We start from the raw sequence: 27,969 nt of genomic DNA, 5'->3' as shown, positions 1-27,969 counted from the left end.
GCCGGGCGCAAGGCCTCCCTCCAATCTGCCGGGCTCAGGGGGATGTCCAGCGGCTGCTCAGTCTATTTGGGGGGCTAGGGAGGGGGATGGGAGGGGCTGGTTGGGTCTTCTCAGCACACAGTAGGCGCCTAATTAGCGTGACCTGAATCAGGTTACTCTCTCCCTCCAATTCTCCTTCCCTGTGTCCCATGGAGGGTGGGTTAGGGTCCCTGATGAGAGTTCAGCGCCGCGTTGGAGTTCCAGTCCCAACCGACATCTTGAGCGCTGTTAACTTTTCCCAGAAGAGCATGGCAGAGTGAAGCACAAACAATAATCCTGTGTTATTCGCGTTCCCAAAGTCCCTTCGGATTTGCGCCCTGCGCGGCGGGGAGAACCGGCCTCCTGCTCGAGTTCGGAGCTCATCTGAGGTTAGTTTCATCCGTTCCTTGAAAGTTAAGACCCTGAGTCGACATTCCCCAGGCCCCTATCCCCCAGCAGAGAGTCCTTCCCCGGGAGTCCCGCCCTGGGGTGCCGCCTCGAGGCCAGACGTCGTCCCGCCTGGACCTGAACCTGAGCTTGGGACGGGCGGTTTCCCAACCTCAGGAATTGCAATTGAGACACCAAAGCCCAGACGCGTTTCCTGGACGACGGCTTCCCGGCAGGGGCATACAGCCAGCGGCCAAGATGTCGTCAGTGGGGAAGGTGACCCAGGTTCCGAGTGGGAAAGCCTACCAGCAGATCTTCCAGGCTGAGGTAGGAGCCGCCGTCTGTCCCCCTTTTCTCCGTGCCTCTTCCCTTGCTTTCTTCCAAACTTCCCTCCCTCCCAGGGCTTCCCTACTGGAAATTGAATAAAACAAGGGCTTTGAAATTACTTTGATTTTAAAAATAATTCTTACTGGTTCTTAAATTTGTACCAATACAAAATTAGAATGTCGGTTCTTGAAAATTAGAAAACTTAAATTAAAATTTTAAATGTAAATTACTCAGAAAGAGCCTGGATGGAACCACTGGGTGACCTCTCTTTTTCCCATGCATAAGAATATGTCTAATTTTTGTATTTAAAAAATAGGCTTCATTCTGTGCTAGTGTTTTGAAATTTGCTTTTTCTCCGTGACAGTATCTCACAGACCCTTTTCTATGCCCGTGGGCACCCATGTATTTCACCGTGCTGAGTGGCTGCCCGCTTGTTGATCTAGGACTCCCATAACTGTATTGAAGTGAAGCCCTCTTGACAACAGTGTAGGTTATTGCAATTGCCTTGTCTTCTCTGAAGCACTGTATAGACAAAACAAGATCTTAACAGAAACACACAGACCCGAATCCTTCCTTTGAAGTTCTGTACTGCTTATTTAAAAGGGATCTGCGTTCCTAATTTGAGCCCTAAATAATTCTCTGTAAAACCTCTGGAAATTATAAAAGTCTAAAGAAACCAAAAAGCAATTACATCACTCACACGATCCTGCTGTCTCTAAGGCCATTCTTAACTCTTGGCATATTTCCTCCAGGGCCTTTTCCTATGCATTTTAAATTTTGAGATCATACTGTATAATTTTGCTTATAATTTTTAATTTGCATGTTTAAGTGATATGTTTAACAATGTATCGTCTCCTAAGCATTTCCTGAGGTTATAAAAAATTCTTTGTGGGTCTCATCTTTAACAAATGCCTAACATTCCATCAAACGGACATACCATGTTTACTCAGCCAATCCCTATTATTTGTCAGTTCTGTTTTTCCAATTTCTTGTGATTATAGAAAAGGCTGAGATGTTCATCTTAATCTTCATTTAAGGTTCTTAAAAAGAGGCCTTCGTTGAAGTGGCTGGGTGACTGTTACTGGAAGGAGAGCTCTGCTGTAGGGATATGCCCTGGGGTTGAAGGCCTCCCTGAAAAGTGCCTTTCTATACAGCTCTCTGGATGTCTTTCTAGACAGCCACCATCAGCCTGAGAGTGCTGGGGAGTCAGCAGCTCTGACCACTGCCCCATCCCTGGTCCTCCCTGGATTCAGGTGCAGCTGGTCCACTCCCTGGCGGCCACCAGGAAGCGGGCTGCAGAGCATTCTGTGACCCTGAAGAGTGGCAGGATACCCATGATGAAGAAGGTGGAGACTCCTGAAGGGGAGGTGATGTCTCCTCGACAGCAGAAGTGGATGCACAGCCTCCCCAACAACTGGATCATGGAAAACCCTGTTCTCCACAGGTAGGTCCTGCTGTCCATGCCTCACCCCCATGCACTAGAGTACCTGAGCCTTCAAACACTCAAAAAGAGCTGGCACAAGATGAGTAGCCTGTAGGAGTGAAGTCTCAAGTACCACCCCTAAAGCAGGGAGGTTAATACCTACCTTGCAGGGTGGTTTGCTTCTCTTGCCGCTATTCTCCCACTCCCACAATCATTATTGATTAAGTGCCTAGGGCCAGGCACTGGGTGTGGGGATCCCACCCTTATGAAACTTGAGACCTCAAAAGTAAATAAATAAGCACATCCCCCCAATGGCAGAAAAGCTCTAACTAAGGGGACAGGGGCTATGGGATGGGGGCCGGGAAAGCTCTCTGAGGAAAGGGATCACCTGAAACCAGAGGGTGCAGTATGGGCACAAGGCTCTGAGAAAGGTGGTCTTGGCCCCCTCCAGAAGGCTGAAGGTAAGTGGACCCTGAGAGAGGGCAGGAGATGAGTCTGGGAGCAGCCTCTCAGGCCACAGTCAGTATTCTGAACTTTACTTCAGTGAGCGGCTGATTTGCAGTTTTGAAGTCCCTCAGGCAGCTCTGTGCAGAATGTAGGGGGCTTCAAGAAGAGGCAGGAAGGCCAGGGCACAGGACACTGCAGCTGTCCTCATAACCTTACTGGTGGCTGTGAGAGGGAAAGCAGCGATGGGCCTCGGGTGTCTCTTGGAGGCAGAACCCATGATACCTAGTGATGAATTGGAGGGGAGGAGAGAGCTCCTGAGAGCCCTTGGTCTCTGGCCTGAGTGCTGGGTGAACAGCAGAAATGCAGTTCCCTGAGATGAGAGCAGGTGGGGTCAGGCATGGAGATCAGCAGTTTCTTGTGAACTTCCAGGTTCAGCGGTTCCTAAGCATGCCACTTCAGTTTGCTGAGCTCTGACTCTCAGCTATGGGGAAAGGAAGAAACAGATCTTCTTCCCAGAGTTCTTGAGAGAATGGAGCAGGCGTGGGGCTTCCCTTAGGCACTTTGAGTTCTACACAAGCCATAAACCCTTGCTGGGCCTGGGACTCTGGGATAGAAAGCAGGCCTCTTCTGCCTGTCTTGGTGGTTCCTTTCATCCTCTTTGGGGCAGGGACAGACCCCTTGATGAGTACAGTTCTCTGCCCTGACCTGGCCTTTGAATTTTCCCAGGAAAGCCACCCCCAAAGCTTCTGACCCTCATGCTCTTAACTCCCGACAGATGGAAAAATCCACTGGCCCACCCAAGCCCAGACTCGAGATCAGCGTTCTCTAGCCCATGTCACCCTGCCTGATGCCCCAGGTGGGGGTCCAGGGTTACAGGGAGCCTGATGCCCCAGGTGGGAATCTAGAGGAACTACCCATCAGGCCCAGCTCCCTCTAGACACTCTGCAGGGCTAGCAGAGGCCAGACTGGGCCGAACACATGAGTGGCAGAGCCAGGGCACCCTGTCTTCCTCAGGCATCAAAGCAAAGGGTGCAGATGTTTGAAGAGTCAGCCAGCCAAGGACAGTCCACCTATATGCTCATTACACAGGGCAGATCCCTGGGTGGATGGAGACCAGCCCAGGCCAGGGGGTAAATCACCACTGGTATAAACAAGCCCCAAGTCCCTGGAGCAAGTGACTAAGAAGCCAGAGTTGACAGCAGGGGTCATCATCTCAGCTCCTACAGGGCTGCCTTGGTCCAGGAGCATTTAGAATGACAGGGTCTGAAAGACCTTTCTCTAGAAGATTGGCCTGGGCCCCAGCAGCTGCAGCCCAGGCCCAGCAACTTCCTCGCTGCTAGGTCTGCACTGAGGGCTAAATGAGAAGTTGGCTGGAAAGTGTTGGACATATGGGGGGCCCAAGGAATGGCAGCAGTCACTGGGAGCTGCGGGATTTCTGTGGTGCTTGCCCCATGGACAGGGCATTCACAGATGCCAATTCCAAAGCTGATGTCACATCCACCCCGCTGGTTCTCCCTGTTGAAATAGTTCCTCCTGGAACCCCAGCTGTCTCCTCCCTCACCCAAATTCCATGGGCCTTAGTGTCACAAGGATGGATCTTGGAGTCTCCTCTCTGTTGCATTCTGTGGTTCCTATAAGCCCCTTCCCCCTTTCTGGAAAATAGGGTTACCTCAAGTACATCATAGGATGGGTTGCTGAAGGAGCAAATAAGGATGCATGCCAAGAGCTAGCATGATCTGGCTTTACTGGGCTGCTCATACCCCTTCTGATCCTCAGTTTCCCCAGCTGGGAAGTGTCTCAGGCTCATCATCCACACTTCACCACCAGAGCCAGAGCAGGCTCCCTGAAGGCAGGAACCCAACCTCTCACCTAGGGACCCACGGTGTCTGCTGGCAGGGGACCCCAAGTGGCGTTTTTTGGGAACCTGGGCACTGCCTCAGGGCTCTCTGGAATTGGGGTGTGCCTAGTCCATTGCTGCTGTCCACAGGCCCTCTGGAGAATCACCCCTTGGTGCCCTTATGTGCCAGAGCTGCCATGGATGGCATCGGGACTTCACTCTTCTCTGCTTGTGTCTCAGGGAAAAGGAAAGAGCCAAGAGAGAAAAAGCCCGAGAGAGTGAGAGCACCATCGCTGCCCGAGAAGTGCGGGGTCTCATGGACACTATGGGTGAGCCTCCATTCAGCCTCAAGGCAGGCCTGTCCTGGGCCAGGGCAAGACCTGGGCAGGAGGTGGGGACGTCTCCTGGCAACTCCTCTGAGGAAGGCCCTGAGCTCCCACTGTGTTCCTCAGCTCAGTCACCTGAAGGGCATTCTCCCTGAGCATCTCACCCGAGAGTCCTCACCTGTGCAGGGAGCTGGGGGAGGAGGGGAGCTGCCTGCATGGAGGGCAGTTACTGATGAAAACCAGGTGACTAAAGGATTCCACGCACTTTCTTGCAAGTTCCCAACAGTATTTCTCATCTGCATTTTCTTCCTTCCTACCACATTGTCCTAGTTTGACCTTATCCTAATATAAAAACCTTTTTTCTTTATGATTAAAAAAAATACGTGTTCACTGAAGACAAACAAAGGAAGGAGAGAAAGAGAAAGTAAAACCTTCCCCTTCACAATGGCGCCTCTTCTTCTCCGAAGAGTCACCAGCCCCCACCCCAACCCACCCCTGGTTAACCCATGTGGCATCCGGCTTCCCACCTGGATAAGGGGGACAGCAGAGCATGTGGCAGGAGCATAGACTTGGAAGCAAGTGGCCCAGATCCCTGCTCAGCTGCTGGCCAGCTTGGTTCTTCAACCTACCATGACTGAGTTTCCTCACTTGTGAGGCGAGGCTAGGAATGGAAACCACCTCGTGGCCTCAGCGTGAAGACTAGCTGAGTTTGAACAATACCCACTATGCAGGAAGTACTATGGAAGTGTTGGTAGCTATCATTTCTGTGTGTATTTGCTTCCATAGAACTTTTTTTTAAAAAAACATTCTGTGCATACTATTTAGGAGATTTTTCAGCTTTTAACTATGTATCTGAGGCCTCAGTCCCTCTAGCACTCAGGAATCACTGTCGTCTTTTCTGTTTTTCCTTAAGCCTCTGCCACCCTGACCTGGCTCTCGGGTCCACCTTCTGAGTCGGGCCTCGGTGTGCAGGGGCTGCCTGCCTGTGCTGCCTTTGCCTGAGAGCTCTGAAGGCAGCCTCATCACCTCTGTTGTTGCTTCACAGTTCCTGAGAAGATGAGCACCAGCACCTTTCAAAGGCGAGCAGAACACAAGAGGAGGAGCTACGAGGGCGCTCTGGCCAGCTTTGAGGAGGAGATTGCGCAGGTTGGAAAGGTGAGAATCCTCCCTCTCCCTCCTCTTCCCTTCCTGTGCCGTTCCAAAGGCGGGTGTGTCATGGCTCCCAGCCTCCCTTCCCCTCTCCAGCAGAGGTCCTCAGGGGCTCACAGAGCCTTAGACAGACATGGAACCGTCTCCTAGTGCCTGAGTGGCTCGTTATGAGTGTTTGTGAGCACAGCTCCCCGTAGTTCTTGGAAAAGCGCTACAGGTCATGTGCTGTTATTATCCTTTTGCAGTGAGGCCCAGAGAGGCTTACCTGACTTGGTGCATAAGGCCCAAGTCAGAACTGCTCTCCAGGTCTGACACCAAACCTAGCCTTTGGCCTCCCTGCTCAGTCCTTCTGATGAAGGGCAGAATGGCACACCCACCGCTGACAGCCCGGCTCTGCTGGGCTCTTATGGACTGCCCCCCATTCAGCTCTCATTCCTCTCCAGAGACCTCATCTCCAGACACACTGGTATCTGGAATGTTCCCTAAATGAGACCAGCCTTTGCCCTTCTGGATTGCCCTGAGCCCCAGATTTCCACTTGTCCCCTTCTCCCTGAGTCTTCTCTGACCTGTGTTGCCCTGCCCTGGATTCCTGGAGCTGGCTCTGTGCCCAAAGCACCAAGAACAGGCTCTCCAGCCATGTTTCTTCATACGTTCCCAACTAGATGCCAGGTCTGCTTTCACCCTTGAGCTCTGTGGCTTTGGTGAAGCCATCTACCTGAGCCTCAGTTTCCTCATCTGAAGTAAACTTGGCATTCTTTCATTTGGCCACTTCTTTAATGAATATTTGCTGAGTGCCAACTGTAGGCTAGGCCCGATGTCAGCAGCCAGTTTGAAGACTGTGATGAGGATCAAATGAGCCAAGAAGGAGGGCTCAGTGCAGAGTGTGTGGCATGGCTGTGAGCTGACTAGCGAGCCTCGACTCCTTAGGTCTAGGCAACGATCATCATTTTTGAGATGGGACCATGCCTGGCACTTCGCCTATGACAGGGAGGGCTCTCTCCTTCCTGGGGGTTCTGATGCTGTGGCCATCATCCCCCTGGCCTGTTGCAGGAAATGGAAGCTCTCATTGTGGACACAGCGGGACTTTTTTTGAAGAAGCTGACCGAGTCTGATGAAGAAATGAACCGTCTCTTCCTAAAGGTGGAAAACGACACCAACCTTGAGGACTACACCATCCAAGTAGGGGTCCCTTCATGGCTGGGCCTGCCCCACCCGGGTCCTGCTTCTTTCCTCCCTCCCACCGGCTCCTAACCTGACCCAGACTTCTCTGCATAGGCCCTGCTAGAGCTGTGGGATAAGGTGGCCAGGCGGTTCCTGCTCCAGAAGCAGGAGATTAAGGAGCTGGATGAGGCCCTGCACTCGCTGGAGTTCTCTCGAGTCAATAAAGTAAGTCGGCTGCAGGTGGGCTCTGTGGTGATTGTCACTTGCCAGGTTTATTAGGCATCCTTCTGTTTCCTTTTAGTTCTCCAGGAAATGAGTCACTAAGTATGGTACCTTGTCATTTCTAGCTAAAAGGTGTGTTGAAGAAATATGCCGAAGTCATAGAGAAAACTTCATACCTCATGCGGCCCGATGTGTACAAGCTGATAAATAAAGAAGCCATGGTGAGTGGTTTTCCTGGGCAGGGATCAGCCCATGGGAGAAGGGGCAGGACCAGGAACCCGGGACACCCCGAACCTGGTGTCTGGTGTCTCGGGAATGGTGGGCTTCTCATCTATTACATTTCTAAGGGGCCCAGGTGGGTCTCTTAGGTAGAGAAGCAGAGTCCTTGCTATCGTAAGCATTTTTCAATAGAGATCTTTCTAAAGTACATTTCATATTTCCCTGACATCTTGAACCAGGCATACCTCATATAGGGCTATTGTCTGGAGCGCTGGCGATGTTACTGAGCATCTACTAGGTCATGTCTCAGCAACTGTGTGCAATGCAATAGGTGCTACACTATAGAGTCATCGTTGGGGGACTACGGTGGTCTCAGGGTGGTTTCCACCTTCGAGTGACCTGCTCTGCCTGCTGTGTCTGGCTTTTCTGCCTCTTCTTGCCTCTCTTCCTCCCAGTGGTCTGTGCCCATTGCTGAGCCTGCCTCTTGGTTCTGTCCCCACTGCTTTCCCCTGTCGGTGCCCCCAGCACCCCTCCCCCTGGCCGCTTTCCTTGGGGTGGAAAGCACAAAATTCAAGGTTGTTCATGATGTCTCCAAAGTCAGAGCAAAGTCTGACTCCTCTGCTGCGAGAGAGGACTCCTCTTTTGGCTGCCCAAAGGCACATTGTGGGTTTCCTGGTCTTGTGCAGTGAGCTGAGCTTGCTGGATAAGGGGCCTCCTGGCAACACAGTAGGCTGAAAAGAGGACGGTGTTTAGAATCACAGACAGGTCCAGCCCACGTCAGCACCGTGGTGACCCGGATAAAGCACAGGCAAAGAGTGAGCACAGACCTTCTCAACTGTCCGGATGTGGAAGCTTCTGAAATGACTCAGCCCAAGCCTGGAGCTTGCTGAGTCATTAAATGAAGATAATATGGATGTTCCTCCACTTACGATAGGGTCACATCCCAATGTACTCATCATAAGTAAAAAGTATAGAAAGTCAAAAATGCATTTAACACCTTCATAAACCCATCATAAAGTTGAAAAATCATGTCAAGCCATTGTAAGACTGCCTATAATACATGTCAGGATTTGTTGGGAGGATAATAAAAGAGGGTCCAGCTGTGGTAGCTGTCTTCTGAGATCAGGGAGGGCTCCTAAGTTGTGCACATTTTATCCAATAGGAGAGTCAAGGATTTCAGTGTCCCGGATGTGTTTCACTGCTTCCCTTCCCTATGCTTCACTCATTATTACAACTTGCATTTGCTACTTGCTCTACCTGTGTTTTTCTCATTTATTGTCACGAAATCCCTATTCTATAAATAGCATGAACCCCATTTTATGGCTGCGGATCTGTAGGTTGAGGAAATACTCGCCAGTGCCACCCAGCTAGGAAGTACAGCTGGCATCAAGCCTCAGGCTCCACTGAAAAGCATTACTGGAATTTCTAGCCTCTGAGCTTGGCAGGGTTCTCACCTACTGCCCCAGCATACTGCCACCTCCCTGGAGGGCTTTGGGAAATGTGTGGAGGTATTTGGAACCAGGGAGGATGGGGGAAGTTACTCCCATCTAAGCAGGGGCAAGGATGCTAAAGGGCAAAACAGTGCCATGCAATGGAGAATCATCCCCATGCCCATGCCAAGGGTGCCCAATTGAGAAGCCATGGGATAACTGCTGAAGAATGTTCTAGCTCTGGCCTCATCTTGCCATTGGGTCTCGGTTCTCCTAACAAGCATATGTGGCTCGTCCCTGATGGCACAAGCACTCTGCTTTTGGAAGAAATTTATAAAAAGGAGTAAACACTTAGAGCTCACTGAGTGCCTACCTCCTTTCACCTTCTTTAACAAACATCTGAAGTGACCTTGGAGCTGCTATGAAGCTCATGCAGTCGGGGTCTATGGTTAAACCTTCAAGGAAGACCCTGGTCCATGGCTACTCAGTGCCAGGAAGCTTCCTTGAGTGCCCACTGAGCCCTCAGTCCCCCTCAGGTCCTGCGACCACCACACTCAGCCCTCAGCCTGCACCTCCCCTCTCCAGCCTCCCACTGCTCCTCTCTAACTGACACTCGCCCTGACCCAAGAGAGACCCTGTCCTGTCTAGAGCCCTGTCCATCTGTGACCACAGGTCATGAACTATGCCCTGCTGGGCAACCGGAAGGCCCTCGCCCAGCTGTTCATCAACCTGATGGAGTCCACCCTGCAGCAGGAGCTGGACAGCCGCCACCGCTGGCAGGGCTTGGTGGACACCTGGAAGGATCTCAAGAAGGAAGCCCTGCTGCAGAGTTTCAGGTCAGCGCCACCCACACCACACACAGCTCCTTCTCCAGCCCACCAGGGGCTGGCAGAGGCTAGGGCTGGCATTCTCCCTCACTTTTTGCCATTACTTAAAAATGCTACTTTTTCTCTCTGCTCTTTTTAAAGTTAAAAATAGATAAAGGTATAAAGAATAAATTAAAAATCACCACTAATCTCTCCCCACAGTGAGAAGCACAGCAAATATTTTGATATATTTTCTCCCAGGCTCTTTTAGATCCATACAGTATATGCGGTTTCATATTTTATTCATGAACCTTGCTTCATGACCATTCTCTGAGCTCCATACAGCTGGAAAACATTCATCCGATTATCTGTATAATTTCCACTCTTTGTTATCACTCATAACCCTGTGGACACTGGGCGTGAACGAATGGACAGCCTTCAGGCAAGCACTTCCCTCCCTTGGGGAGCGTGTTTCCTCCCTCCCATGGGAGGGGCGTGAAAAGAAGTCCCTTCTCCATGCTTCCTCTGCCAAGGGGCACTTTTGCTGTGGATGAAGGAAAAGTGTACGAAGGCCTACCTCCGTCTTGCCTTTCCACGTGACCTTGACCAAGCCCTTGAACATTCGGAATCTGTCTCTTCCTATGCAAAACAGGCATCCTAACGGACCTGTGATAGAGTTTCAGTGATCCATCCAGATACTGCATGGAAAGTGCCTATCTGGGCCTGGCACTGGGAAGCTGTTATAAATGCCAAACATCATCGACAGTGATAGCAATGGCTGCCGTTTACTGGGCATTTCCCATGAGCCAAGCGCAGTGCTAGGGGCCTTGCTTGCATCATTTTACTGAGTGCGCACAAGTGCCAATGAGAAAGGCACCATCATGAGTTCCATTTTACAGAAGAAGGAACTGCGGCTCAGAGTAGGAGAAGGACTTGACCAAAGTTACAGAGCAGGCAGGAGGCGGTCAGGAGCCCACCAAATCTGAGCCTGCTGGTCTCATGCTGTTGGTGCCAGAGCTCCACTGACCTGACTATCCATCCATTCTTTCCTCCATTTCTCCCTCCCCCATTTCTCCCTCCCACCCTCTCTCTCTCCTTTCTTTAGGGTGCTAGAGGAGAGGCAAAGGCTGGGGAGGAAGGGGCTGGGGTGGTGTTAGGGAAGGAGTGCTGGGGCTCTGAATGCTCTCACCATGGTTCTCTTCCCTCTCTCACTCCTGCCCTGCTCCTTCTCTCCCCTTTATGGTGCCAAAATGTCTGATCACCAGTGAGTTCATGGCCAGTGAGAGTATCCATACTCCCCAGGCTGTGGTGAAGGAGCTAGAGGTCATGCTGAAGACCCAGAACGTCCTGCAGCAAAGGCGGCTGAAGCACCTCTGCACCATCTGGTATGGGCAGGAGGGGTGGCCCGGGAGGGGTGCTTCTTGGGGTTCAGTGGGGGAGGCAGAAGTGGCCTACAACCTGTCCCCCAAGACATCCTTCAGACTAAGTAGGCCAACTCCCAGCTCTCTGGCCCTGGGCTGGCCGCCTAGGCCATTTCAGCCCCACTCACAAGAAAGGGCATGGCCCATTTGCTGCAGGAAGAAGCTTGGTGTAGCTGCCAAACAGCTTGAAAGAAGCAATGAACGGGGGTGAGGGAGAAGGAGGCACAGATCAGAGCACGCAGGGCCTGTGGCCAGGTGGAGGGGTTTGGACCTTTTTCTGAGGGCACTGGGGAGCGGAGTGGCTCCATGAGCTTTGCAGTTTGGAGGTGTGTATCAGGCATCTGACACTGGAGGCTGGAGGCACCTGTCAGAGGCTGTGGAAGCTCTCCTCAGATGTGGGTCCACCCAGCCCTGATTTCAGTTTCATGAGAAAGCTATTCAGTGGGGTGCCCACTGAGTGTTCTAGATCCTAGAATCCACTGTCCAGGGAGTTCGTAGCCTCCACTCTCAGAAGCAGGATGGAGCTTTCCTGGTACTGCAAAGTGGAGGTGCCGTGTGTTGTGGAAATGCTCTCTAGTAACCTGGGACACAGATTCTTCTCATCTCTGCACCCCCAGGTCCTAACTTCTCCTAGGATGTAAAAGACTAGTAAGGCTCCACATGGCTTGAGCTAGAGGGCCTGCCCCTAGGCAGGCACCTCCTACCCCATGGACAGTTAATTTCTTTTTTTTGAGACAAGGTCTCACTCCGTTGCCTAGGCTGGAGTGCAGTGGTGCACTCTCGGCTCACTGTAACCTCTGCCTCCTGGCTTAGGCGATCCTCCCATCTCAGCCTCCAGAGTAACTGGGACTACAGCCATGAGCCACCACGCCCAGTTAATTTTTGAAGTTTTAGTAGACGTGGGCTTTCTTCATATTGGCCAGGGTGGCCTCGAACTCCTGAGCTCAAGCAATCCACCCACTTCGGTCTCCCAAAGTGCTGGGATTACAGGTGTGTGCCACTGCACCCGGCCCAGTTTTTCTCCTTGTGTTTGACATTTTGTACAGTTACATTTTGATCCAGGTGTAAAATTAACAAGATGGATACACATCTCAGAACAGGGAAAGTACTTGTGTTCTTTTCTATAATTCAACTTCTTTCCAACTCTGAGCCCCTGTTCTTTAAGTTGGATAGAACTTGGTCTTTCTGGGAGTCATATCCCTTGAGGCAAAGTTCTAGAATTTCATGCAATGCCAGGGCTGCTGTTGGGATGTCTGGTTCTCAGTTATAGTTCACCCCAATGCCACTGGGCTCCTACTGCCTCCAGACAAGTGGACATAGGAACCTCCTCAAGGAGGCTGCTCTGAGCCCCTGAGTCTTCACGCACAGGCAGTGGTTTCTCTCCAGGGCCCTAGGTCTTGCAGATGCTCCCATAGTGCCACCAGGAAGCAGAATCCAGGCTGCCACTGCCAGGCAGCTGCCTGTCCTGCTCTGTTTGCGTTTCCCCACAGCCTCTTTGTATAGGGGTTGAGGAAATACCTGGTCCCCTGGGCTCTCAGCCTGCTGCCACAAGCACCTTCTCACCAATGCACTAGACTCTCCCAAGAAATTAGGCTTTTGAGAATGAAAGCCAGAAACATTTCTGGGCTGCCCTGCCACATCCCTCTCACAGGATGTCAATGTGGATTGGTTGGTCACCTGTCTGAATGGAAGAGAGGGACAGGATCAAACACAAGGAGAAAAAAATGTACCCATAGACGTTTCTGGCCACAGCTTGGAGACACTGTGCAATGGCAGTGTCTGCAGGGGGAGCGGGCAGGCCATTAGACCTGGCCTGGAGGAAGGTGGGACAACTCTGCAAATCAGGGGGAGAGTGGGTGTTGGCAGGACCACGAAACTCCTTTGCAGTGGAAGTATGTAGAGAGGTGAGGTCAGGACACAATTCTGGCATCCAGAAGTGTGTCCTGTGAACACAAGTCTGGAGCACACAGGTCTAAAGGTAAAGTTGTAAAACCTTGGTCATCGATTCAAGTGAACATCAGTAGAGAAGGCTGGGTCTTGGGGCCTTGATAGCACCCAGAAAACCCACTGTGTAGATGACCCTCTCTTCCTCCCTGATCTGTCAGGCAGTGAAGAGCCTTCTAATCAAGCTCGAGGAGCTGTCCCAAGGGGACTGCCTCATAGGGCAGTGTGGGGATCCCACACACCATCCTGGCCCACAGTTTTAGGCCCTTCTTCTGGAACCCCCTAATCTCCAGAAACTTGGCGGGGATCCTTGCTACTCAAACACAGGGTCTGCTGGGAGCGTGTGGTAGTGATGGCAGAGGGGAAAGTCTAGCTAACATTCCCCAAGGCCTTGACAGGGAGATATCCAAACACCTGGGAGAATTCCCGTGAGTTTTCTTGGCCCCAATAAGTATATGTGCATATGATTTAAAAAATTTTTTTTTCAAAAAATAAAATTTGTATTTTGGAGTTATGTTCAATTTCTAGAAAAGTTACAAAGATAGCACACAGAATTCCTAACCCTAACTCTTCACCCAGTTTCCCTTAATGCTGCCATTCTGTATGCCACTGGACATTCATCAAAAGTGACAAATTCATTTTGATGCATTTCTGTTAACTAAACACCAGATTTCATCTGCATTTCACCTGTTTTTCCACTGGTGTCCTTCTTCTGTTCCAGGAGACCACATTACATTTAGTGTAATGCTTAGAGTTGAGATAGTGCTATGCATACTCTTGTACCTACCTTTTGCTCTTTACTGTCCATTTATGAGTAGGGTTACCTGAATCCCTGTTTGCCCAAGACCATACTGGGTGACACATCTTGTTCTGGCATAATCATTCATAGTGACCTCTTTCACTGTCAAAAATGTCCTGGTTTAGACAATAAATCATATGATCCCTCTAGCAATACACCTCTTCCACACCGTTAAACATCATCCAATTTTTAGCGTCTTTAAACAACAATCATGTCTAGTTTTTCATAATTCTGTAAGTCAGCTGGGTGGTTCCCCCTGTGTGGGCTGGCTTGGCCAGGGCTGGAAGGTCTAGGATGGCCTCACCTGTGTGTCTGGAGTCTCTGCTGGGTCAGCTGGGTCCTCTCTCCATATACTTTCTTAGCTTCCAGGAGGCCAACCTGGGATCCTACACACAGCGGGTGGCAGAAGGTCCCTGCAGCAGGAGAGGACAAATCCATGCACAGCCCTTCCCAAGCCTCTGCTAGGTTGTATTTGCTAATGTCCCATTGGCTAAGGCCAGTTATATAGCCACACCCAGATTACAGGACTGGAGAAATAGACTCTACCTCCCCCATGGGAGGGAGCTGACCATTTTTTAATCTGCCACACTATTTTTTTTTAACTTAGATGTCTAATCAGATAAAGAAAATGTGGTACATATACGCCGTGAAATACGATGCAACCATTAAAAAATGAGATCATGTCCTTTGTAGGGTCATGGATGGAGCTGGAAGCCATTATCCTCAGCAAACTAACACAGGAACAGAAAACCAAATGCCGGCCGGGCGCGGTGGCTCAAGCCTGTAATCCCAGCACTTTGGGAGGCCGAGACGGGCGGATCACGAGGTCAGGAGATCGAGACCATCCTGGCTAACACGGTGAAACCCCGACTCTATTAAGAAATACAAAAAACTAGCCGGGCGAGGTGGCGGGCGCCTGTAGTCCCAGCTACTCGGGAGGCTGAGGCCGGAGAATGGCGTGAACCCGGGAGGCGGAGCTTGCAGTGAGCTGAGATCCGGCCACTGCACTCCAGCCTGGGTGGCAGAGCGAGACTCCGTCTCAAAAAAAAAAAAAAAAAAAGAAAAAAAAAGAAAACCAAATGCCGTGTGTTCTCACTTAAAAGTGGGGGCTGAATGATGAGAACACATGGACACAGGGAAGGGAACAACACACACTGTGGCCTGTTGGGGGTGAGGTAGGGGGAAGGAGCGCATTAGGAAAAATAGCTAATGCATGCTGGGCTTAATACTTAGGTGATGGGTTAATAGGTGCAGGAAATCACCGTGGCACACGTTTACCTATGTAACAAACCTGCACATCCTGCACATGTACCCTGGAACTTAAAAACAAAAATTTAAAAAAGAATTTGGTATCTTTTTCTCAACTTTTATTTTAGATTCAGGGATACATGTGCAGGTTTGTTACCTAGGCAAATCGCGTGTTGTGGGGTTTTGGTGTACAGATTATTCTGTCACCCAGGTAATAAGCATAATAAACTATAGGTAGCTTCTCCATCCTCTCCCTCCTTCCACCCTCCACCCTCAAGTAGGCCCTGGTGTCTGTTTTCTTCTTTATGCCCATATGTATTCAAAGTTTAGCTCCCACTTGTGAGAACCTGCGGTATTTGGTTTCCTGTTCCTGTGTCAGTTCATGTAGGAGGACAGCCTCCAGCTCCATCCATGCTGCCGCAAAGGCCATGATCTCATTCTTTTTTATGACACTATATTTAATGACTTCAGAAGAGGATTTGCTGTACTTTATTTAGACAGTTTTCTACTGTTGATGTGAAGGTTTTTTAATCATCATGTGTGTTTATGAACAGCATTGTTAAGTGAACATCTTAATACATAAACTTTACATGCATTCTATAATGCCATCTCAGATTAAGTCCCAGAAGGAGGCTTCCTTGGTCAAGGGATGGGAACAGTTTGTTTTTTCCACTGGAAAAATTATGTTCTTTTCTTTTCTAAGTAACAAGTTTGTTACTTAGAATTTGTTAATTAAAAGACCTTTCAACCGGGTCATGTTTGAACACCAGGAAATCCCCAGCAGTTCCCTTTGTTCTTCAGTATTTAAATCGACGATTTTCTGGAGCTATGTTTCTTGAAGATACTACCCATTTTGGTTAGTAAACTTTTGTTCCTGTGTGACTTACTTGCCGTATCTTCCTTCCCAGTGACCTCCTGCCCCCCAATTACAGCAAAACTCAGCTGACTGAGTGGCATTCTTCCCTCAACTCCATGAACAAGGAGCTAGGTGAGTGACGTCTGTGGGACTCCACCTGCATTTTTCCAGAACTCTGTTCAAGCAGTTGCTTTGCTGAAGCTCATTCAAGTGAGTGGTACGACCATCGTTGGGAGGAGGGATGGGGGTGTGGCAGGAAGAGTGAGCTCTGAGAGCTTAAAAGGCCCCTCCTCCTTTCCCAAGACCTCCCTTCCTCACTGCCTAGCCTGCAGCTACACTAGCCACACCCTCTGACCCCTGACCCCTGACCCCTGACCCAAGCATGGAGACAGAGAGATGGCTCTGATGCCCTCCTTGAGGAAGCCCAGGAGCATGCCCCAAGAGTGTGAGGTGGAGCACATGGTCTTGATGCCCAGCTCTGCTCCTCCCGGGCTGTGTGACCTTGGGAAAATCAGGGCCTCCGGTGGCCTCAATGTCCTCCTCTGTAAAATAGGGATGGCAAGAAGAGTAATAATGGTCCCTGCTTGTGGGGTGGATGGCCAGTGGTAGTCCAGTGCCTGGCTTATACAGAGTCCTCAATCACAAATGGCGATGTTTCAAAATGCTCTATAATAAGGGCAGTCAGGCTGTAAACTGTGTGCTGACTGCTGGTTTTGGAACTAAGTGTTGTTAGACCCCCCAACTGCCTCATTTGTTGACGTATTGTCTGGTTGCTTTCACTCTAAATGGCAGAAGTGAATGCAGATGGCCGCTGACTTAGGATGGTTCAACTTAGGACTTTTCGACTTTACAGTAGTGTGAAAGTGGTACACATTCAGCAGAAACTGTACTTCAGATTTTGAATTTTGCTCTTTTCCTGGGGGCTGTGGTGCCTGGATACATGGTGGGATACTCCCTGGCAATGCTGGGCAACGGTGACAAGCTGCAGCTCCCAGTCAGCCCTGTGATCATGAGGGTAAACTAGTGTACTCTGTTGCCAGATGATTTTGCCAAACTGTAGGCTCATGTATGTTTTCTGAGCACATTTAAGATAGACTAGGCTAAGCCATGATGTTCAGTAGGTTAGGTATATTAAATGCATTTTCAACTGAAAATATTTTCAACTTATGGTGGGTTTATTAGGACGTAACCCCATTGTAAATAAAGGAACATCTGTAGTTACAACAGAGACTGTATGACTGCAAAGCTAAAACAGTTTACTCTCTAGCCCTCTATAGAAAAGGTTTGACACGACTTGCTCTAGAAGATATGTAATAAGTTTTTCATCTCCTTAGAGGATCATAGCAACCTAGTGAGGTCAGTTGTATCATTGTCCTCTTGTAGTAAGAGAAGGGTTTAGTGGCACAGAGAGGTGAAGTATCCTGCCCAAGGTCACACAGCCAATGAAGTGTCACAGCTGGACTTAGCTTGGGTACTTCAGCTAGTAGTACACGCCATTGCTTCTAGGGCTCTCAGGTTTATAATACTAAGGGTATTTCTGTGTGAGCCACAAGACTCTATATAATAGCAATGGCTACCATTCATTCAGTGCCTCCTACAGACAGGCATTGTGCTGAGCCCTGGCATTCAGTAGCTGGCTCTGCCCTCGGGCACTTCCAGTCCAGAGCAGAGGTCAGAGCAAGCAGGGAATGGACAGGTTCCCAGCCGTGGGAGCCATAGTCAGGGACACAGCTGGTTCAGGGTCATGGAAGACATTGACAAGGAAATGATCATGTGGTTGAGAACTGCAAGGGAGGTAAAAGTCAGCCAGGCCAAGAGGGAGGCAGCATTCCAGGCAGGGATACAGTGTAGGGTGCCCTGGAGGCAAGACAGGACTGGGGCCTTTGGAAACAGGGAGGGGAGGTTGGAAGATGCAAAGCAGCCGGACTCTGCTGGCCACGTGGGCTGCACGTGGAAGTCTGGGCTTTATCCTGAGGGCAGTGGGAACTCAGTGGAAGGTTCTGAGCTGGGGGTGATGATGTCAGGGGGTGCAAATGGCCCAGAGGGATGCAGGAGTGGAAGCAGGGGGATGTGGGAGAGCCCATCAAAGCGGCCTCACGGAAGGGTGTGGACACCTTGGCCTAGGAACTAGCCTGGGGACAGGAAGAAGCAGATTTAGAGTTTCTTCTCGTCAGTTCTAGCATCTGTCAACCCTCCCAGATATCCTAAATCTACACCCAGCTGCCATCCCCCTGCCCTTCTCCCCAGCCCTGGACAAAGAAAAACCACCACCAAATCTCTGTGTGGTCTTTCAGTTTCTAGAAATTGCCAACAGCACTAAACCAGAGTTGCTTATCCTGGACATCAGAGTCACACTGAGTTTATTATAAGCTGGGAAACTGAAGAGAGGAGAAATAGAGAAAATAAATAAAAAAGCAAGCTTCCGCGCGTTCTGCTAGTGCCTTCAGTTTTTCAGGGATGAACACAGATAGGATCAGTAAATGCTCATTGATCTCCATTCTCATTACTGGTTTACAACTTGGTGCAGCTTCCCAAAAGGAATTTCACCAGCCCTGAAACCGAGTCAAGAGTCAGGGTCAGAATGGATTCAGAACAGATAGACAAGCTCTTCATTTGAGATCCTTATCTTGGGGTGTCGGGGCCTTTGTAAGGGGACACCAGCCCCTGATCTGAATCGGGACCACTGATCTTCACCTAAATAAATGTTGCTGTGGAGGCACTTTGCTCCTTTGCAGAGGGGACACTCCCCTTTCTAATCCTCTCTTCCTGGTGGACTGATTTGCTTTGTTTTCTGCCCATGGAGACACCTACCATGTGGACTGCATGATGCGGATCCGCCTGCTGTATGAGAAGACATGGCAGGAGTGCCTGATGCTTGTGCAGAATTGTAAGGTGGGCACCCTTCCTGCAGGCCTGAGAAGAGGAATGCCTGGGCGGGACCTGAAGTGCCTTCCCTGGCCCCATCCCCACTACCTTCCCCTCCCCAGCTATGTCCCCACCTCACTCCCACACACCCTTTAGCCTCCATCCAGGCTTTTCTTCCTCACAGAAGAAAATGGAGTGGCTTCCTAGCCCCAGTGCCTGGTGCTCACTGGCCTCTGGGCATTCTGAAGCTGTTCCTTCTGCCCAGATCCCCTCCCTAGCTATCCCTGCCATCTCTCAGGTTTTAGCCCATCACCTCCTCCAGGAAGCCCATGTAAGGTGAAGTGTGCACTCTCAGATCACCTCAGACTTCACACTTGACTCTATGTCATGCACAGCACTGGGCGTTGTTTATGAATGGAGGTTGTGTTCTGGGGGTTATTGCAATGCGCCCCCTTCGTATATAGGCCTGGCCCCACTTTCCCCTCCACCCTGCCCACTGCATAACAGAGTGAGACAGTAAACTCGCTCCCAAACTCAAGCACAACTGTGACTTGTTCTCTAGGATAGGGGAACTATGGAGTCAGAATGTCCCTTCCTGCCTCCTTGGTAAGATTGTAAGCAACACCTCCACCCCCAAAGCTTAACTGTTGTGAAGTGTGTTCGAGCTGAGGGTCCCCCTTGGGGAGCCTCACAAGAGCTCCTGCATGCCTCTCCAGCCAATTTGCACCCAGCCCTCCAGACCCTAAGGGGAACAGAATTCATGGGGTGCACGGCCCTCACCTGGAGCTCAGGTCTGGCTTGAGCAACACTGAGGCCTGTAGGATGGAGTTGATGCCTGTGGGGACCTCAGTCCTAAACCAGGCTCTGCCTTGTCCCACACACTCCAGAAGCAGCTGCTGGACTGGAAAGCCTTCACTGAGGAGGAGGCAGAGACCCTGGTGAACCAGTTCTTCTTCCAGATGGTGGGAGCACTCCAGGGCAAGGTGGAGGAGGACCTGGAGCTCTTGGACGTGCGTGCTGGGGACTGTTCCACTGGGGAGCTGAGGTGGGGTTGGGGGTCCACGGGGTGCTGGCTGTAAGAAGAGCCCAAGAGCTCCAACTTGCATGTTCCTAGTGTGTCCACTCACCCTTGTCAGACCCTCTCAGAGCAGCCCCCTTATGCTGGCCACTGCAAGCTCACCCACCTGACTCCTCCCAGCCACCCACTGACATGGGTGCTGTGCAGAACTCCAGGCCATGAGCGCTCCCCGGCCATTGCTGACCCTGGGTACTGAAGGGCTGTGGAGGCACAATAAGCCCTCAGCCCAAGACACGTGGTATCTTGAACCGGGGTTGGCTCATGTTTTCTGTGAACGGCCAGATGGTGACTATTTTAGGCTCTGTGGGCCATCAGGTCTCTGACGCACCTTGTCAACTCCACCAGTGCCACACAAAAGCAGCCCTAGGCAATGCAGAAACAAATGACATGACTGTGTTCCAATAACTTTATTGACAGACACTGAAATTGGAATTGTATGTAATTTTCATCTCATTAAATATCTTCTTTTGATTATTTTCCAGCCACTTTAAAACTGAAATATCTGTGTGTAGCTCACAGGATCAAACAAAAACAGGTAGAGGGCCAGATTTAGTCTACAGGCAGCAGCTTGCCCAGCCCTCGCCCAGATGAGGGTGTAAGACACATGCCTTTTTAAAAAGGTGGGTGGTGTGTGAGGATTTCACAGCAGGTGTGGTGTTTGGCCCAGATGCCATGAGTAAGAGAACTCCAGAGAAGGAAAGATGCCCAGGCCAGCGTTGCTGTGGCCTTCTGAGTGCCCAGCCTGTTTTTTAGGAATGGCCCACACTCCATCTTCTTCCTGTCAGAGACTTTTGTGGAACATAGGATATGTCTAGAGATGGGACTTGAGAGTCAACAAGACTAAGGGCAGGGCCTTGGGCAGACCCAAAACACTGTCCCAGGGAGGGAGGACCAAGAGCCCCAGTGTAGCCTAGAAGTTGACCTTGAGGGATGGTGTCTGGGCAATGCTGTTCAGTCATTAGAGACAGGGAGCCCCACAGGTGGGCCCTCTTCCTGGCCCTGGGACTTTCAGCCCTCAAGTCCCTTCTCTGGGCTCTGCCACTGCAGAAATCCTTCGAGACCCTGGCAGATCAGACAGAGTGGCAGAGTTCGAACCTCTTCAGGTACTTCCAGGAGGCGGTACAACTGTGGGAGGCACACCAGAGCAAGCTGTTGGTGCAGGAGCTGGAGCTGGAGAAGAGGATGGAGCAGCACCAGCAGAAGCACAGCCTGGAGAGCCAGGTGAGGCCCACACCCAGGGCTCCATTTTTCACACCACAAACAGCAATGAACTCAAACAGCTCCTTGACCCAAATGGAGAACCTTTAGCTATGAAATTTGGGCAGATGGGGACATTAAGGCTTACATTGGTCATGGGATCAGATGGGAGTAGCAGAAATCTGGAACCAAATGTCTCTAAGAGTTTGCATGAGAGACAGTCAGATGGTTCAAATAAGGAGATGATTAAAGGATGGTATCACGAAATCACACACTTCATTGCCATTCAAAGAGAATTTTTTCATAGGTTCACAATGCTTAAAGAGGGGGAGAATAACGTGAACCAACCTCAAAAGGAATACATCCGCAGGGAGTAAACCAGGTACATTAGGCACTTTGTAAGCTGCAAAGCTATTAAAGTCTAGTTGTTCAATTAGGATGGAAGCAGGCTTCCATGGGAAGTAAAGTCTAATAAAAGCTTCAGGTGTGCCTTTCTATGTGCCGTTTCTCCGGAGAAACTGGCTTGCAAGCTAACACAGTGGACATCTGTGATGGCTCATAGGTCCCTGGAAGCCAGAGGGTAGTGCCGGTGCTGGTGGCGTGGCTTCATAGCCCCAGTGCCTGTCACAGCCTGAGCTCTCTCTCGTTCAAATAAGCCACTGCCAGAGTGAAACCTGCCTCAGCCTAAGCTCTCGAAGTGTCAAACTCTTGAGTATTTTGAAGTACAGTAGTTAACGTCAGTAACTCACATATGGGGGATTGATAAGGGCGACATCACATTCCCAAGGTGAAGGGGGGAATAGCTCCAAGTTCTCATATATGGGGTCTGATAAGACATCATATTCTGAAAGAAAAAGGGGAAGACACCCCAAGTTATTACAGACAAACGTGTCAGTCACATAGCAAACTGTGCACATGTTGGGAGTCATTTCAACGCTCTATAACTGGGGCAATCTCCTGCCTGCACAGGAGGTCAGCTGGCCCCTGCTCTGCCTGCTCTCACACAGTCCAGGAGGTGGGGGGACAAACTCAGCTTCTGATTTCAAGCACGACTGGTGAGAAGGAGAGCGAGGAGCAGGTGTAGTGCAGGCCTGACCAGGTGGGTGGGTGTGAGGGCCCTGTCTCCGGGGGTCCCATCTGAGCTGGCTCCCCCGGGGGGTATGATGTAGGCAGGGAAGAACATTGCAGGCAGAAAAAAGTCTAGAGGCCTATAGTGGAGAGAGGGAGGGCGGTGGCAGATTAGGTGCCCCATTTGTAGAAAGGGAGTCCTGGATCTGCCGAGGCACCTGGGCCTCAGTTCTAGCAGCAGGGTCCCTGCAGGTCACTTACACTCTGTGAGCACTGGAGGTCACGTCTGCTTCTCTTGTTTTGGGGGTGGCTTCCAGGTCCAGGAGGCCCACCTTGATAGGCTCTTGGACCAACTGAGGCAGCAGAGCGACAAAGAAACACTGGCGTTTCACCTGGAAAAGGTCAAAGATTATCTGAAGAACATGAAATCCAGGTAGGCCAACCAGACTCCAAAAGGCAGGAGGGGATGGTCAGAAATTCATCTTCAAGGTCAAGGGCAGCCTGCCCAAGAGCCCAGGAGCCTACTGGCAGGCTTAAGATGAAAATTGTGCCTCTCACCTTAGAAAGCATTGTAGCCCTCTGCAGCTCTGCTCTCAGCCAATAAAGAAGCTTCCAGGGAAAATTTTTAAAAGTTTGTGGAGGGAGGTTTCAAAGCAATGTGGCTTCAGTTCAAGAACATGGGGCCTTCTTTTAAAAATTTAAAGATGTGGGTGGATCACCTGAGGACAGGAGTTCAAGACCAGCCTGGCCAACATGGTGAAACCCCACCTCTACTAAAAATACAAGAATTAGCCAGGCATGGTGGCAGGTGCCTGTAATCCTAGCTACTTGGGAGGCTGAGGCAGGAGAATCACTTGAACCCAGGAGACGGAGGTTGCAGTGAGTGGAGATCATGCCATTGCCCTTCAGCCTGGGTGACAGAGTGAGATGCTGTCTCAAAAAAAAAAAAAAAAAAAAATTTAAACATGTACATTCTTGTTAAAGGAGGAAAAAGAAGTTAACCACTGCAAACATATAGAGATTTTTTTCCCCTCATTCCTGCCCACTTTTCCTTTTTTATGGACATATACATTTATATATATGAATATATACACATATATAGTGTTTTAAAAATAAAGGTTGGATTATACTATGCAAATTGTTCTGTAACTACAGATATACTTCCATTTTTAAATGTCATGTAGCATTCATTAATGTAGATACTTCATAATGGTTTAGCAATCCCTCAATTGATTAGCTGTTTTCTATTGGTTCCAATTTCTCAATATGGCAAGCTGTTCTCTGTGAACTTTCTTCCATCCTTATGACTTTGTACAACTGATTCTATAAGGATTGTTCACAGAAATGGAATGACACTGCCAATTGATTGCAGTACTTAGATTCAGAAGGCAATTCTGATTACTTTAGGCAAATAAGTAACCCCATGAGCCCTTGGTCTCCTATCTGAGAAACAGAAGTCTGGACCTTGGGGCATTTGGGAGTTTGGTGGAATAATGTAGGTATCATCAAGTTCAAGGACAGCGTTAAGACCAAAAACAGGGTTAGGACCTGGACAGGGAAAGGGAGCTCATGTTACAAGCAGAAAAGTCTCTTGTATGTGTTTTCCAAACTTTTTACAAAAAGTGTGTATTTCTTGTATGATCAGAAAAATAGCATAGCCAAGGACTGCTGCTAGAAAAGAGCAGCCACACAGCAGCTCTACACAGAGCTATGTGCCAGATTGCAGCCCATCTCCTTGGGGTCATGGGTGTGGTCCCTGGCTGGGGTCTCCTGTCTTACCTACCTCCCTCCCAGGTATGAATATTTTCACACCCTCCTGACAAAGGAAGTGATGGAGTACCCAGCAATCATACTGAAAGAACTCAACTCCTACAGCTCCAACCTCAGCCAATACTTCTTTGTGCGTGAAATATTTGAGCAGGTATGGAGAGGGCAATGATACACCCATTCACTCATGAAGAAACTAAGGGAGAGGCTGACTTCTTGTTATGATCTGCCTAGACTTTGAAAGCCATCCCTAACCCTGCAGAGTTCAAATCAGTGCAAGAAGAAAGAAGCTGAAAATCTCTAAAGAGACCATCTCTTTCTCAGTATGAAAGAGGCTGAGGGGTTCAGAAATCAGAGCTCAAGCCTGAATGGACTTATAATGAAAAGGTTAATTTATATGGTGCTTGGAATTCCATTTATCATACCTACCACTGCCACATAATTCTCCTAAAATATAGCTTTGACCCACCTACTCTCCTGTAAAATCCCTCCCCAACTGTGCAGCCCCCACCAGATCCAACTTACAGTCCCTAGATAACCACAAAGGCCCCACTCTCTCTGCTTTCCACCTTGACTCTCCCTGGTCCAGCAGACTCATCCCTTTTCTGGCATGTGCCCCCTACCTGCTGCCCTTCCTCATGATGCTCCCTCTGCTGGGGCCCCTCTGTCTCCATATATCCCAAACCCACCCATACCTCCAGTTCACTACCAAGAGAAAGGCTCCCACTCATTCCACCTGACCCTTCATCTCACCTTGCTCAGCCCCTGCCACCTCTCAGGGCTCTGAACTATTTTTTGCTTGGTTGCTGTCGAATACAGGAGTCTGGAGCACCCAACTATAATGTATTTCTTAAAGGGCAAGTATGCCTTAATTTTTATTCAACTTTGATTGCCATTAGCACAAGGATCTTGCACATAATTCAGACACAATAAATGCTCTCTGGGTAAATGCATGAATACCTGGGATTCCCTGGTTTGAATCCCCCAGTGCTTGGCTCTTTTCCCGCACACCAGCCATAGTCCTGCCTGGCCTGAATGGAAATGCTTGTGGTTGGCACTGAACCTGGCCAAAGGTTTCCCATGTATACAGGACACCTGGCTGCTTCCCTGAGAATCTCTCCTCCCAGAAGAGATTCCTGTTTAGATTGCTACTAGATGCTCCCTCTGCCACCTAGGTTGAAGGGAAAGCTCAAGCTATAGGATGGTGAGCTCATTGCCTGCCCTTTGATATCATTTGGGTCACCTGGGTTAAAGGTAGAGGCACTATTATGATCTCCATTTCATGGAGGATAACAATAAGCCCCATAGGGTTTAGAGGACCTGCCCAAGATCACTTAGCTTGTCAGAAGCCAGGAATCAAATCCAGACCTGCAAACTCCACAGCCTACACTGTTATCCATAACACAGAATATCCAAAACTTCACCCAGAGCCTGTGAAACAGGAAATTTGCAGGGCTTACAAGGGGGCTCTCAAGATCATGTAAATCATGCCCATTGTATCTGTTCCATTTAGCACAGAATGCAGCAGATTTCTGCCCTTCGTTTGCATCCCTCAGTTTATATTTTTCTTGCCTTTTGCTCCAGATCACTGCCAAAAAATATATCATAATGAGCTTTTATTCCATGTCTACCCATTGTGTGCTATAAGGGTTTGCTAGCCTTCTTGGAATTAAGAAAAACTGGTTCCCTGGATTGAGAACAACCCAGTTATCCCAGGGAACTAAGTTGGTCAAGGCCTGCATCAGATATCAAAGGGGAGGGATGAGTACTTCTACTTAAAAGAGATGCACTTAAAAGTGGCACTCTGGGCCGGGCGCCGTGGCTCATGCCTGTAATCCCAGCACTTTGGGAGGCCAAGGTGGGCGGATCATGAAGTCAGGAGATCAAGACTATCCTGGTTAACACGGTGAAACCCCATCTCTACTAAAAATACAAAAAATTAGCGAGGCATGGTGGCGGATGCCTATAGTCCCAGCTACTGGGGAGGCTGAGGCGGGAGAATGGTGTGAACCTGGGAGGCGGAGCTTGCAGTGAGCCAAGATCGGGCCACTGCACTCCCGTGCAAGACTCCTCTCAAAAAAAAAAAAAAACAAAACAAAACAAAAAAAAAAACAGTGGCACTCTGAGGAAAGGCAGTGCAGGTCCTTCAGTGACTTGTGGTTTTTTCCTATAGAACTTGGCTGGAGAAGTCATTTTCAAATTCAGGCAACCAGGTAACACTTTTTCAGTTCAAGTCTTATTCTCCCAGACTTCACTTTTATGCGTTTGTGGGTTGGGAGGCCCAATGCAGGCAGCATCAGTAAATTGTCTCTCCTTGTGCTTTGGTGTTTATCATCAACAGAAGCACATGAAAAATCCTTCCAGAAGAGAATGAGGAAACTGAGGAAGAAGCAAGGGTCTAAAGAGGACATGAGCAGAAGTGAGGAAAGCATAAGTAGTGGGACAAGTGCTGCCACATCAGTAGAAGAGATGGAAGAAGAAAATGATCAAGAAATGGAGTCCTTTATAACTGAAGAGGTGCTGGGGCAGCAGAAAAAATCTCCACTGCATGCTGAGATGGATGAGTCCAAAGAAGGCTCTATTCAGGGATTAGAAGAAATGCAGGTTGAAAGAGAGAGCTCCTTAAACCCATCCCTGAATGAGGAGAATGTGAAGGGTCAAGGAGAAGAGAAGGAGGAGTCACAGGAAGAAGATGAGAAGGAGGAAGAGGAGGAGGAGAAGGATAAACTGGAGGAAGAGGAGGAGGAGGAAGATAAACTGGAGGAAGAGAAGGAGGAGAAGGAGGCACAGGAAGAGCAAGAGAGTTTATCTGTGGGTGAGGTAAGCCAGCAACTGATTCATTCGTGGGCATAGAGAAAGTTTGCTATGCTCATTTTGTGTTTATCCCTAGTGTAAGCTGGGGTCTTCAGTGGCCCAGTCTCCATAGAGGTGCAGAAAGAGAATTACAAAAATATTCATACTTTTAAAAAATTTTATTTTAGGTTCAGGGGTACATGTGCAAGTTTGTTATTTAGGTTAATTATGTATCATGAGGGTTTGATTTACAGATAATTTTGTCAGCAGGGTAATAAGCATAGTACCCGATAGTTTTTTTTTTTTTTTTTCTGATCCTCTCCCTGCTCCCCACCTTTACCCTCAAATAGGCCCCAGTATCTGTTGTTCCCCTCCTAGTATCCATGTGTTCTTTGTTTAGCTCCCACTTAAAAGTGAGAACATGCAGTATTTGTTTTCTTTTCCTTTGTTAGTTTGCTTAGGATAATGGCCTCCAGCTCCATCCATGTTGTCTCCATCCATGTTGTTGCAAAGGACATGATCTCATTCTTTTTATGGTTGCATAGTATCCCATGGTTTATATGTACCACATTTTATTTACCCAGTCTATTGTCAATGGGCATTTAGGTTGATTCCATGTCTTAGCTATTGTGAATAGTGCTGCAATGAATATATATGCATGCATGTGTCTTTATGGTAGAATGATTTACATTCCTCTGGGTGTATACCCAATAATGGGACTGTGGGGTCAAATGGTAGTTCTGTTTTAAGTTCTTGGAGAAATTGCCACACTGGAATACACTTCCACCAGCAGTGAATAAGCATACCCTTTTCTCTGCAATCTTGCCAGCATCTGTTGTTTTTTGACTTTTTAATAATATTCATTCTGACTGTTATGAGATGGTATCTCATTGTGGTTTTGATTTACATTCTCCAATGATTAGTGATGTTGAGCACCTTTTCATATACTGGTTGGCCACATATATGTCTACTTTTGAAAAGTGTCTGTTTGTGTCCTTTGCCCACTTTTGAATAGGGTTGTTTGGTTTTTGCTTGTTAATTTAAATTCTTTATAGATTCTGGATATTAGACCTTTTCAGATGCATAGTTTGCAATTATTTTCTCCCATTCTGTAGGTTGTCTGTTTACTCTGTTGATAGTTTCTTTTGCTGTGAAGAAGCTCTTTAGTTTAATTAGGTCCA

At 49.2% G+C, this 27,969-nt stretch overlaps 1 protein-coding gene across 4 annotated transcripts in view; it reads left to right on the top strand.

The window, feature by feature from the left end:
• Window positions 1–338: 338 nt before the first annotated feature.
• The window catches only part of CCDC180 (coiled-coil domain containing 180), a 68,589-nt gene continuing 40,958 nt past the window's right edge, over window positions 339–27,969 (top strand). For 3 of the 4 annotated variants that reach the window (XR_013404670.1, XR_013404671.1, XM_077965681.1), the window contains exons 1-18: window positions 345–407; window positions 583–732; window positions 1,986–2,176; window positions 4,680–4,768; window positions 5,811–5,920; window positions 6,965–7,093; window positions 7,190–7,300; window positions 7,423–7,518; window positions 9,619–9,782; window positions 11,018–11,137; window positions 16,073–16,152; window positions 18,824–18,912; window positions 19,773–19,895; window positions 21,011–21,184; window positions 22,546–22,661; window positions 24,023–24,149; window positions 26,169–26,208; window positions 26,337–26,815. Coding sequence is in view for 2 of the 4 variants with exons in the window: in XM_077965681.1 (XP_077821807.1) it covers window positions 664–732; window positions 1,986–2,176; window positions 4,680–4,768; window positions 5,811–5,920; window positions 6,965–7,093; window positions 7,190–7,300; window positions 7,423–7,518; window positions 9,619–9,782; window positions 11,018–11,137; window positions 16,073–16,152; window positions 18,824–18,912; window positions 19,773–19,895; window positions 21,011–21,184; window positions 22,546–22,661; window positions 24,023–24,149; window positions 26,169–26,208; window positions 26,337–26,815 (2,307 nt within the window). In the remaining 2 variants the exon portion in view is untranslated. Of the gene's footprint in view, window positions 408–582; window positions 733–1,985; window positions 2,177–4,679; window positions 4,769–5,810; window positions 5,921–6,964; window positions 7,094–7,189; window positions 7,301–7,422; window positions 7,519–9,618; window positions 9,783–11,017; window positions 11,138–16,072; window positions 16,153–18,823; window positions 18,913–19,772; window positions 19,896–21,010; window positions 21,185–22,545; window positions 22,662–24,022; window positions 24,150–26,168; window positions 26,209–26,336; window positions 26,816–27,969 lie in introns of all 4 variants that reach the window. The other variant, XM_028835047.2, reaches the window with a different exon arrangement.

The sequence above is a fragment of the Macaca mulatta genome, chromosome 15, assembly GCF_049350105.2.
Source record: "Macaca mulatta isolate MMU2019108-1 chromosome 15, T2T-MMU8v2.0, whole genome shotgun sequence".
NCBI classification, from domain to species: domain Eukaryota; kingdom Metazoa; phylum Chordata; class Mammalia; order Primates; family Cercopithecidae; genus Macaca; species Macaca mulatta.
This window is presented reverse-complemented; position numbering and strand designations above follow the sequence as displayed.